At 46.1% G+C, this 12733-nt stretch overlaps 1 protein-coding gene across 1 annotated transcript; it reads left to right on the top strand.

The window, feature by feature from the left end:
• Positions 1 to 2066: 2066 nt before the first annotated feature.
• Positions 2067 to 12141, top strand: TACR2 (tachykinin receptor 2). The gene is made up of 5 exons (XM_005530531.2): positions 2067 to 2685; positions 5898 to 6092; positions 9250 to 9406; positions 10082 to 10278; positions 11454 to 12141. The coding sequence occupies exons 1-5, from the start codon at positions 2282 to 2284 to the stop codon at positions 11647 to 11649; spliced, it is 1149 nt and encodes a 382-aa protein (XP_005530588.2). The 5' UTR covers positions 2067 to 2281; the 3' UTR covers positions 11650 to 12141.
• The last annotated feature ends 592 nt before the right edge of the window (positions 12142 to 12733 follow it).

Below are 12733 nucleotides of genomic sequence, written 5' to 3'. Positions count from 1 at the left end.
ATGGTTGGCCTTGACAATCCTGCCCATAATAAAAACAACAGTGAAACCAGCCAAACCCAAATCCCCCCTGCTCTCAGGTGGTCCCTTTCTCTGGTACAACTCCAGAACCACTGGAGAGGCAGGTTTTACCCACTGTCTCAGGCAAATGTGACTTCCCTGAGGAATCTGGAGCCGGCCTGTGTCAAAAATTGCTCCAGTTTTCAAGTCAAAAGGCTGATAGCACACAATAAATCTCTGGCCAGGCTCCAGGATGATAACCTTGTCAATGCACAACTGAGCAAACGAATAAAAGGTGTGGGTGTGGATACAGGAAGGCAAATCCCTCCTGACTCATATGATGAGATGTTGACCAAAGGGTGGCTGCTCTTCGATTATCACCTGAGTAACAGATCAGGGACCAGGGCAGATGGTTCACAAGGAGGTTCCTAAGAAACCCGAGCACCTTGACAGTCTTCAAAGTCAGCCGAGAAAGGTTGCAGCTTCACCACTGGAGGGTCAATAAGTGCAGCCCTTTTTCTAAGGACTCGCTTCCATTCTACTTTCTGTCACTGATAAAGCACTTTAGTGCCCTCCCAGCGAAATGTGTGGAGGTCTTTGCCCTCATTCTCCTTCAAATTTGTGGGGATTTGAGACAGTATATTAAAAAAAAATAAATTGAAGAACCTATGAGCTGTTGAATTAGGACTGGAAGTTACAAACAGCCCTCCTGAGCTGTGTATGGAAAGTGGAAGGTCCCCAAGCTGTTTAATGAGGTGTCAGCGTAACACTTTGAAGAAGCACCTGGAAGAGCTTTGCAGTGCAGGTCAGAAGATAGGTACAAGTGTATCTCTTCAGTTTCTGGGCAGGGAAATGAGAGGGATTACCTGCAGGGAAGTCTGTTGTGAAGAGAAGGAGACATTACATGCAGGACTACAGGTATTGATTTCTTTAAAAGTGAAACTAGGGCAATATTGTAACAGAGAAAAGCTGCTTGAAAGAGTTGGTTAGGTGATGGGTTAACTCAGGGTGCCTCCAGAAATTTATGAAGCAAGGAAAGATTCCAGGCTGAGCTGGTGCAAAGGATCCTGAACTGATAAACACTGCCCTGTTGCAGGAAAGCCTGGCACAAGCTGCAGCTCCAGCAGCTACGGGAGCTGGAAAAGCACTGCCATCCCAGCACTACAGGCTGAATCCTGAATCCAGTACACTTCTGAATCCTGAAGGCGGCTCTTTGTACCTGAAACACCTTCAGCTCCCAGTCGAGCAGGCACGAGTCAGTGCCAAGTACTCTTGGAAATCTCAGCCTCAGTGTGTCACTTCTGTTTCTGCCCTTTGCCTTAGAGCTGACAGCAAGCAAGAGCAGTCAGGGGTTCCTCTTTCCTACAAGATCCCAAAGTTTCTGCATGTGTGAGGTCACCGAGTTCCTCCAGCACACACTGGGAAAGGGGGTGCAGCCATCCAAAGGGCAGGATCTTGCTGAATAGCATCGACTGTGGTTTCTCTCTCGCTGTGAGAGCTCACGGGAAGTCGGGCAGGGTCCTGGAAACACGAGGGCTGCAGGACTGGCAAACCTGGCAAAGTAACTACCCTTGCATGTAAGCCTGAAAAATCCTGACAGAGCAGCGTGGCCATTGCAGAGGTTGTTCAAAACTGAGTGGAGCAGGGGGGGGAAGCTTCACATACCTCTTAGCCACGTTTCACTTGATGTCAAATTGGTTGTTTAGTTTTTCCCCTGCAAGAGACTCCACCTCCTTTCAAAGTCCCCTTAAAACCTGTTGAGATTTTCTCCCAGTGCAGCTCCTGCTTTGTGCTGAATAGTTACACAGGGAAAGAACAGCAAAAAAAAAAAGTCCCCAGTCCCACTTGCAGGGGATTCAGACACCTGGTGCTTTAGAAAACTGCTGCCCTGACAAAGAATTTCTGCTTGGATTGAAGTGTTCTCTTGTCCCTAAAAGTAATCTAAAGGAAGACATCGCTTGCTACTGGCCTGGAAAACACCTTCCTTTCCCCTTTTTTTTTTTTCTTCCTGTTTTAGAGGAAAAGGAAACTTGAAGAAGTGAGTTTTCTTTAGTTTTTGCTCTTCAAGCATAGGTTAAAATGCCAGGGAAGGAGGAGGCCGCCCTTGGCATCGCTCATCTCCTCCTGGAACTGCATTGCACCACTTGGAAAACAGGACGAGAGGACATGAGACAGCTCATCCCGATGTCTTTTTAAATGCAGGGAAATTCACACCACCAGCATCTACTGCAAGGAAATGAGCAGATGCCAAATTTTCTTTTACACTTACAAGAAGTGAGAAGCCATGGGCGTGTTTCCCGTTTTTAACGCGAGCAACGTTTCGCAGGCCGGCTCCTTCGAGGACAGCCACAACTGGACGGCGGCGACCCAGTTCACCCAGCCAGGATGGAGAATTGCTCTGTGGGCCATCACCTACTCCTTCATCGTTATCACATCCATCGTTGGCAACATCACCATCATCTGGATCATCCTGGCACACAGGAGAATGAGGACCGCCACCAATTACTTCATCGTTAACTTGGCCCTTTCGGACCTGCTGATGTCCGCTTTCAACACCATCTTCAATTTTATCTATGCCAGTCACAATGTCTGGTATTTCGGAGAGGAATTCTGCAGGTTTCAGAACTGGTTCCCCATCACTGCAGTGTTTGTGAGCATTTACTCCATGACAGCCGTGGCTGCAGAGAGGTAAGAGGCGAATGGAGAAGATGAGGGCTGATAGATCCCCTGTAAGTCCTAAAAAAATCATGGCAGTAGTTTGTGCCCCTACTCTGTCAGCTGCCTTATCAGCAAAGTGGAAGGAGTGCCAGATTGTGGGGTTTGATACTAATTATGGTGTGATCTTCTGGGGTTTTTCTAATCCCTGGTCTGAATCACACCCAAATCTGTAACGAGTGGAAGTGGCTGGTATTTTGTTGTTCCCACATTATTGATCATAAATTGTTTCTCAGTCCTCCTGAAAATTCTTTTGTGGCTTTGTCAGGTTTTTTTAAACCTTGAGATGGATATATATGGAAAAAGGAGAATATGCTGGAGGCTGCTGAAACTATCAGCAGCCCTAATCCTGCTGTGCTTCCAGCAAACCACCAGAAATAATGTGAATTAGATTAGAAATGGCAGAGTCTGCTCCCCTGGTTCACTAGAACAATTTATTCTGAGAGGGAGGGAAGTAATGACAGTGATTCTGTTTGACTTCTGGGGCAATTTGGTATTTTCATAAAATTCACTTCTAACTGCCAAATCACTTTAACTTAAGCTTTAATTTCTGGAGTCTGTCTGTGTTTACAGCTCATTGTTAAATAGCATGAAGCTGTTTTCCTTTTTACTAGAAAGTGGCCGAAAAGCTGTGGGAATTTCCTCTCTTGAAGGCAATGCTGTGTGCAAGAAGCAGAGGAAGTTATTTCCCTTTAGGCTCTCTCCCCTCCTTCCTTCCATCCTTCCTGTCTTCCCTCTCCCTGCTGCAGCCTCACGCTGAAGGACTTCCCTGGGGCAGCCTGACCCAGTGTCCAGCACTCCTTTATCAAAGCCCTGCTGTTGACTTTGCAGTTTTCCTTCAGGTTTCCTGTGCTCCTTATCAAGGCTTGTTGGTAACTGCTATTTTATACACCTTGTCTGACAAAGAATATTTTTTAAAAGCTGTTTCAGCCTGTTGCCATGTCTTCCTACTCTTGTTCCCCGGGGATTTTTGGTGAAAGCACCTATATAGCCAAAACCTCTTTAGTCACATGGCACAGATCAGAAAGAAAACTTGGCACCTCACTGCAAACCATATTTAGCTATTCTTTGCTTAGCCTTAAAATAGATCCTGACACGGTCTCCTGGAAACTCGACGCTTCCATTTATTGTTAAGAGAACTCGTGTCCCCTCCAGCTCCAATGTTTACCTTCGATAAAAACAACATCTTCTGAAGTGGTTTATTTTAAGGAAGGAGGCTAAGAAGTGACAGCTCCAAGTCGTTTTTCTCTGCCAGGGAGAAGTCTCTGGTGATATTGCTCATGGTTGGGTTTAGGGTCACTCGGTTTCCCCATCAGCAGAGCAGCTGTTCCCAGTGCAGAGCTCGAGGCAGAAATGCAGTCTTATCGATCGGCTCCGGTTTCACACTCCCGTTAGCACTGTCTCCTATGACCTGTTTGGAAATGCCCAAGAGGATCCAAAATTCAGCATGTTTTGTCTACATGTCTGAGGACCAGAGAAAGAGGGCTGAGATTGTAGTCCCAGCATCCTGGGATGCCACTGGAGAGAAGGCACGAGCAGCCAGGGGGGCAAAGGCTGTGCTGCCACACAGCAAGAGAGGCCAGGAGATCTCAGCAGGTTTGATAAATCTCCCAACTTGCAGGAACTCGCCTAAAATCGCAGCTTGCCTCGGGGGTGCACAGCTGGCACAGTGGGAAAGCCTCCACCCAGCCCTGTGACACCTTTGATGGCTGCAGTAACAGCACAGTGGCTGGCATCATTTATTCCCAGGACTTGCCATTCACTGAGGGCCACAGATCATCGTTTCAGGCACTTCTCTGAATATCCACTGGTGGATTCCTCCCTGAGCACTGTGTAACACTGCCTATGGCAAGCTAAAGAGAGGTGACATGAAAATTTTATAGCTAAATAAGGCCCTGCTGCTGTGCAGCCCTGGATTGCTCACTGTCCTGCAGCAGCAGCTGGGCAGAGCTCCCGACCAACAGCCTGGCCAACAGACAGCACAGTTTGTCAGATTTTTACTATGAAAACTAGGAGGCAATGGGCATTTTCCACTCTGTTTTGCCTTTGTAGCAACCATGACAAAGAATAGGGAAAGCATGACATGAAATGAATAATTGATTATGTACTCGTTACAACACCGTGCATTTCCACACAGGCAACTTAAAACCAGAGAGCGCCTCTGGCTCATGAGTAATCCAAGAGTCAGATGTGCCATGAGGGCTCTGAGCAGGTGTGGGATGAAAGGGTCAGCCCTTCCCTCTGCTGCAAGCACGAGTGCTCAGGCAGTCACAGACAGGGGCAGACAGCACCAGTTTTCCACAGCTAAAAATCAGTGTGGAAAATATCAGGGTAAAGGATACTCCAGACCCCAGTCTGCTCTTGTGCTAATATGAAGCATCAGAGATTGACATAATTAGGAGGAAAAAGCATGCTTGTCTGGTCTTTTTTTTGGTAAGGCACTTGCAAAAGTAACATTAAAAAAAAAAAAAAGAGTGAGAATACTTTTTGGAAGGGTCTGAAGTGGCAGGACAAGGGGGAATGGCTTCACGCTGATGGAGTGCTGGGTTAGATGGGATTCTGGGAAGAAATTCTGCCCCTGTGAGGGTGGTGAGGCCCTGGCACAGGGTGCCCAGAGCAGCTGTGGCTGCCCCATCCCTGGCAGTGTCCAAGGCCAGGTAGGATGGAGCTTGGAGCACCCTGGGACAGTGGAAGGTGTCCTTGCCCATGGCTGGGGACTGGAAGTAGGTAATTTTTAAAACACCTTCCAACCCAAACCATTCTGGGATTCTATGAGAAATTCCATAAGGACAATGCTTGCAAAGACCACGTGCAGAAGACATGAAGGACTGCTTCCTCCTCACACCAGAAGCATCCATGCATGTGGGTTTAATAAATCCTGCCCCAAGACTTGCAATCATTCTCTTCAGAAAGAATTTAGTGCCTTATTATTTACTACCTGGAACCTGTCAAAATATTAATATAATTATATTAACATAATTATATCAATACAATTATTAGATATAATATCTAATCTAATATATAATCTAACATATATAAAATATATATATATTATAAAGCCCACTATGCTGTCCTGGTGAGTTTTTACACTTGCTGCGTTTGTTGAATAGATTTCAATCTAATCTGTTGTATAAATTTCAATCAATTCACCATTTCACTGTAAAAGCACTACCTGTTTCTTGCAGGTACGTGGCCATAATTCACCCCTTCAAGCCCAGGCTGTCTGCTGGAAGCACCAGAGTCATCATTGGGATAATCTGGCTGGTGGCATTCGGGCTTGCCTTCCCGCAGTGCTTCTACGCCGAGATCACGATGGACAACGGAGCCATGAAATGCATCGTGGTCTGGCCCGATGATGTGGGATCCAAGCACCAGCTGACGTAAGAGACACGATAAAACTCCCAATTCAGGCAAAACTTAACCAGGAAAATCATTTCATCTCCCAGCTGTTGACTATGGAGAGTGCTGGGAAAGAGAGCAGGAGAATGTGGGGCTGGGGCAGCCCATCTAAACTCAGTTAACTGTGGAAAAACCTGCCAGGTGGTCATGGTTCAGGTTAATCCTGAACCTGCCATCCTCCCCTGCTTTGAAAACTGGTTATAATGTCTAAAAACCCTACACACAGGGCTTGGGGAATTTAAGAGAAAGCAGTGTAAAAAGTCTCTAAACAATCAATAAATCCTGGTTTCAAAGATTCTGGATTTTCTTTCTCCATCAGGCAGGAGGAAACTGGGTATCTTTAATGCTGAGAAGCCACATAATAAGTTACAAATTATGCTGCTCTTTGCGGGGGTAGAAGGAATATAAAAGCCAAGAGCAGCATGTTTCAAACATCCTAAGGTTTTATAGACTTATTTATCTGGGCACACATCTGCTCTCCCGAAAGTCCCTGAGCCTCAGAGCGATTTCCTCCTGCTTGAAAGCAAGATTGTTCCAACAGATGAAACAGGCTGTACCCTGCATTCAGGGGATCTGCTGTGATTGCTCATCATTCAAAGCACGTTTCAGAAATTTACCAAGCAGAACATATTTATACCAAGTAGCAATGGAAGAACTGAGGAAAAGGAACGAATCCATTAACAAATCACAAATAATTTCTCAAACCAAAACCCACTGTGATGGCTTTTGCCCTGCTCCGTGCACGTGGGACATTTTCCCTGCTCAGTCTTCATCTCTGGCAGACAGCTGGATGCCTCCTCAATTTATTATTACCAAACCAACTGATTTTCACACTAACACGTGCCAGGTTCCACCACCTTTGTGTAACTCTGACCAGGCTGCATTATATTCAGGCAGTGGTTGCCAGTTGTTCCAAGAGTAAAATCATTCTCAAACCTCTCATGCTGGGTGAAATTCCTCCTGGGGGCTCCTTTTGGGTACCCTTTGGAACTTGCTGGGGAGCAAAGTGTGCCAGGCTCCCATTGATTGAGGAGGAGGGAGAACAGATAACCAGCAATACATGAGTCACTGATGATTATTTCATTCAGATTAAAAGTGTGAGGTTTATTTCTCCCACATCCATGGCGTGGAAAGGATTCAAATGAGTTCCTCAGCATGCTGACAAAATACCTCTGAGCTGGAAAGGCTGGTCCTGAACGTGGCAAAGAGCAGGGCAGATCCTTCCTGGGATCTCCAGCTGAAGAGCAGCAGCTCCTGACCACAATGCCCCACTCACCAGCTCTCCCTCCCCAAACAGCTTCAGATCCACTGGTTTTGGTCTCTGTTTTAGAAAGCAAGTTGGAATCATTGCTCCCCAGAAATCATACTGAGTGATGGATTTGTTGGGACAGATGCCTGCAACATAGACCATGGAGAAAAAGCAATGTGCAGCCATTCATATACTAGTCCAAATAACAAGGAAGAGAAATACTAAGAAACCAAAAGAAAAACAAAAAAAAATTGAGAACTGGGCTCCTGTGTTGACTGTGTGTCCTCTGAATCCTTTGCAGTTGAGTAAACCCATCTTTCAAGATTTCTAGACTTCAGAGCAAAGGAAAATCCTTTTCTGCAGGAAAGATGTGTATAATTATGACAGAAAGAAGTTAGAAAAAATATTAATAATAATTTTTAAAACCCCAAACAAGGCACTACAGACCACCAGCACCTGATAAATATTGAATGTTAAGGATATGGAAGTTTAACCAGAATAAAGAGCCTTAACCACAGAGGTTAAGGAAACACGGAGGATATTTCTTCTAGTGACAGTTTAGCTTTGCAGCAAAGTAGTAAAGCTACGAGACAAAGTTTCTTTTTACCTGTGCTCAGACTCTGGCTCCCATCCTCCCTTCCTCCTCCCAGGATGGGAACCCTAAAAGGGCTTTGCTGCACTCCACACACAGTCTCAGACCTCCCAAAGAGGAACCCCTCTGAGCACAATAGGAAAAAGCAGAAGACAGGCAGGGACAAAGCCGCCACATCTCACAAATATAATATTTTTCTTTATGCAGCCACCCCAAGGAACAAACACCCATTTGAACAGCAAAGCTCTGATGTGAGGAGTAACCCCAGAGCCCTGTCAGACTGAGAAAGGCCATTTGCACCCACCCAGCCTTTTGGGGTCACTGCCAGCAACGTGTGCTGGAGCCCTCCTGCCCAATCCTACTTCTCACATGTTTATGTTAACTTGACAGCAGCTGTGATGGAGAGAGCAGGTTGTTCCCTTCCCATAAATGGTGGTTGCTCAAACTAATCAGCCCCCAGCATGAGGGAACCAGCAGAAGTTTGTGGCATGAAAAAACAAGAAAGGGCTGAGGTTAAAATACAGCTAAGGGGATGCCAGTGCTTTCAGCTGGAGCAGTGACTGAGTGGCCTGTTGGTGGTACATTATAAAATAAATGAAAAATAAATAAATGCATAATAAATATATTGTAATTACATAATATATTACACAATAGATTATATATTATAATATACATATAATATACATAATAGATAATATATATATCTACAATATACATAATCTATTACATAATTAATAGAAATAAATAAATATAAATAATAAGTAAATAAATGAATAAAACCAGCCAGCTACACAAATACAGGCTACATCCCTTCCTCACTGTCTGCATCTTTGTGTACCCTGTTTGCAGCCAGATACCTTTTGCAGTCCCTGATCTGGCTCTTTTCCACCACTGCCACTACTACATTCATCAAGTTACTCTGTAATTTTTGGACTATTCCTTTCCCATACCTGTGATTTAAGGGTTTGTACTTTAACCAGCATTTCTCTCTCTCCCCCAGCTGCAGTGGGATAGCAAAGCCCAGTGCAGGTGGCCCTGGACTGCAACCCTCTGCTAAAAGATAAATGATGTTACTCTGTCTTGAAAGAGCAGGGAATCCAGCCCAAGAACCCCTCATCACACCATTAGAGAGATGAGATTTTGCTGTTTACAGAAGTCCCTGTAACAATAATTAGAGACAAAATTTCTTCTTTGTGGTTTTGCTAATAGGAGCCAGCACATGTATCCAAAAGACAGTTTCTGGAGGAGCCCTCCAAGAGCCATACTGACTGACAAACTGCTTGTTCTTCTCTTCCAGGTATCACATTGCTGTGATTGTGTTGATTTATTTACTGCCCTTAATGGTGATGTTTGTTGCATACAGCATTATAGGAGTTACCCTGTGGAGCAGCGCAGCTGCAGGCAACCACCTGAACAGAGTCCACTACGAACACCAAGTTAACGCCAAAAAAAAGGTCAGAAGTGAAACTTAAGTATAGTTACCCCCAGCACACCAGCCCTACTGGCTCCAGTCCCAAAATGGAGCTTGTGCTTGATACAAAATCTTGTGGGATTGGGTTTGAAAGGTTAACAAAACACTTCGGGGTCTGGGGTAAAGGGCATCAGCCTGCAAGTTTAAAAAAATGGTGACTGCATGCACCAGCCAGCGTTCAAGGAAGAAAGACTCACAGCAGCAGGCTGGCTGCCAGCAGCCCTTAGAGAGTAAAGCCTGGTGTCCAGAGAATCCACATGCTGCAGGATAAACCAGGGTAAAACTCTGGAGAGAGCAGAGCAGTCTCGGTGTGACAGCAGCGACCTCGTTTCCCTGCTCATCTCCCTGGTGTAGCTGCAAGCAGATCCTCTGCAGAGTCCACTCGATGCCCTGGGAAACATTTGCTTTAACCCCCACCCTGTTCCCATCACCAGGGCACTCCCTCCCTGCTCCAGTTCCCATCACCAGGGCACTCCCTGCCTGTTCCCAGTTCTCATCACCAGGGCTGGTTTCTTTGCCATAGCAGTCCAGGTCTACATTCCACACACGGCATTTTGGGAGGGCAAACCAGCCCCAGAGTGAAACCAGCACTTCCCAGTGCCCCAGCAAACCCAATCACCCAGAGCCCAGGAGTAACCCCTTGGTTTTGTTTTCCTAGTTTGTGAAGACGATGGTGGTAGTGGTGATCATTTTTGCTGTCTGCTGGCTGCCCTATCACATATACTTCATCCTGGGGAGCTTCAAGGAGGACATCTACCAGCAGAAATACATTCAGCAGGTGTATCTCGCAGTCTTCCTCCTTGCCATGAGCTCGACAATGTACAACCCCATCATATACTGCTGCCTGAACCAGAGGTGAGTAGTGTGGACACGTGTGCTCAGAGAAAACTGAAACCTCAGCCTGGGAAAACATAAATCTCTGGAGGTGAGAACAGCTGTGATTTTCAGCTGCAGTCCCCAGGCCAACTAGACAACTTACCCTGTGCCAATAGTGTGAGATGGGAAACACTCAGAGATTTTAACTCAGCCCTGAGTATTTTCTGTCTCTGGATAAAGCACAGGCAGCAGGCATAGGATCAGCACAGCCACATTTGCACACATTTCCATGTGCAGACCATCCTGTTTCCAAGGGAGGAGTCTGCAATCCCTGCATCGCCTCTGCTGAGCTAATGCTGGGCTGCCTCAGCCACCTGCTCTCCCCAGCACAGTCCTGGGCTCACCCCCGTGGGTGGGAAGCAGGAGCAGCCCACGGGTGACCTGTGGAGGTCCCATCGGGACGTGTCACCACAAGGGAGCAGCTGGGGGAGCACAACCCCAGCGTGCCAAGAGATGTCCCTGTTGCTCTGCGCTGGGAGGGCTGCACAGTGCGGAGCGCAGGGAGCTGCTCTTGCTGCCCGCGGGTCTCCGTGCCAAATCCTGCATCCATAACCCCCATCCCTCTTCAGCCTCGCTGCGTGGAGCTGCAAAGGCAAGAAGTGGTTATCAGCACATTGCCTGTGCAGTTTCACCCAATGTTTAACTCCAGAGCGATGCTGCAAGGCTCGCTCCTTCCAATGTTTCAGTGAACTCGCAGAATCGTTTTGCAGCCCGTTCACCCAAGCTACATTTAACATGAAATACACAAATGTGTCCTCCCCCCTCCTCTCCCAGAAGGCAGACGGCTTCCTAGCTTAATTATTCATAGTTTTTTTTAAAAAAAAAAAAGCTCCCAGTGGGTAAATACATATATTTTCCTCAGATGTTGTGTGTCTCACAAATGTGGTTACCAGCTACTACTGAGTGCATCAAACACCCTGCCCTTTCACTGAGTTTGCATGTTTACTTAAAATACAAGGAAATCTGATCATAAACTCCTAATACACCTCCCTCTGTGGTTTTATGCATTTAGCTTTTCACCTCATTCCTTTGACTTCAATAGAAGTATTTATTTCTGTAGTCATTCACAGGTAGAACCAAATCTCGAGTTTGTTCATTCTCTGAGCAATTAGGAAGATCATTTCACCCTTTAATTGCTCTTCTCACTTTCACAGGTTTCGTTCTGGCTTCAAGCTAGCCTTCCGGTGGTGTCCGTGCATAAAAGCAACAGAAAAAGACAAACTTAAACTTATGTCCCCATCTCTCTACCAGACAACCCACAGGAAGTCAAGGACAACAAGTTTCAACACAGAAACTCAGCTGAATGAGAAAGAGAAGACATTGTTTACCCTCACCCAATCACCACTTTAATTTCCTGCTTCTGGCTCCATCCCCGTACACCATGCCAAGGCAGCAGATCTGTAGAAGACTCAGGCAGGTCTTTTTCTCTGGACCAACTGTTTCCTACAGGACTTCTTTGGATGCCATCAGCATTAAAGGCAGTGTATTGATAATTCTTATATCCATGTAGGTCCAAATATCACCCAGCTACAGATACGAGTTTAGCCCTCCCTTACATCAACAGCTGCAATACAGAACAGACATCAGCCCCAGGAGGTCAAAAAAAATCAGCAGAGCAGATCTGAGGCAGTGCCAATCAGTAGAATATAAATTATTCTCTTCCACACTGTCATCTCCTGATTTCTGTTCCACCAAGACACTTAAATTCAGAAAAGAGGCGATGGAGCAGAAAGGCTGGGGCTCGAGTGGCCCAGCTGGGATGGACCCTTGTGTGGGCAGCCCCAAGGCAGATAACACCGTGGGCCAAAGCCTGTTTACAGCAAAGGCAAATACTAACACATCCAGACTGAAAAATCCAGCCTGCCCTCAGAATTTTCTGAATTCTGGGATTGTCATGCCTGTGATTTCACCGGCAGAAACAGTCCCTGAACATGTTGTCATCGCATGGATTTCTATAACCTTGTCCCAAAACAATGTTGTTTTCCTATTAAACCGTGCTCAAGTGATTCCTTCTTCCCATGAGTTGTGGTGCCTAATTTGGAGAGCAAGGCTCCCAGAAGGCTCTCAGTCAGGAGCCAGGGATGCCCACTGGCTTGTTCAGGGCTCATGGATCCAACCAGAATCCACCTTCCTTACATCCTTTTAATCCTAACAGCAGTGACCCACCGCTGTCTTTTCCCAGATAGTCCCTTCACCTTCCCTTTCCAGACTTACCCCGTATTTATCCTCACTGCTCTTCCCAGATATGAAAATAAAGGCTGAAATATGTCATCTTCCCAGCCTGAGGCATTATGTGCAGGCACACAGAACAGGAGAAGCTGAAATATAAACATTATGTAAAAGTAATACAGCATTTAATAGTGGTGTGGTAAGTTAGAACCTCACAATCACCTCTCATGCCAGGTTTGTAAATATCACAGAGCCTTACCTTATC

The sequence above is a fragment of the Pseudopodoces humilis genome, chromosome 9, assembly GCF_049639895.1.
Source record: "Pseudopodoces humilis isolate 2021_Gansu_Grassland_sample_001 chromosome 9, ASM4963989v1, whole genome shotgun sequence".
Classification (NCBI taxonomy): Eukaryota; Metazoa; Chordata; class Aves; order Passeriformes; family Paridae; genus Pseudopodoces; species Pseudopodoces humilis.
Note: the sequence above shows the minus strand (reverse complement) of the source record. Positions and strands in the feature narration are given on the sequence as shown.

What these genes read in the sequence shown, in the direction of transcription:
- TACR2 (XM_005530531.2), top strand. Translation starts at nt 2,282, where the DNA reads ATGGGCGTGTTTCCCGTTTTTAACGCGAGCAACGTTTCGCAGGCCGGC. An exon ending in ACAGCCGTGGCTGCAGAGAG is followed by an intron (nt 2,686 to 5,897) that starts GTAAGAGGCGAA and finishes TGTTTCTTGCAG; the next exon opens with GTACGTGGCCATAATTCACC. An exon ending in GGATCCAAGCACCAGCTGAC is followed by an intron (nt 6,093 to 9,249) that starts GTAAGAGACACG and finishes CTTCTCTTCCAG; the next exon opens with GTATCACATTGCTGTGATTG.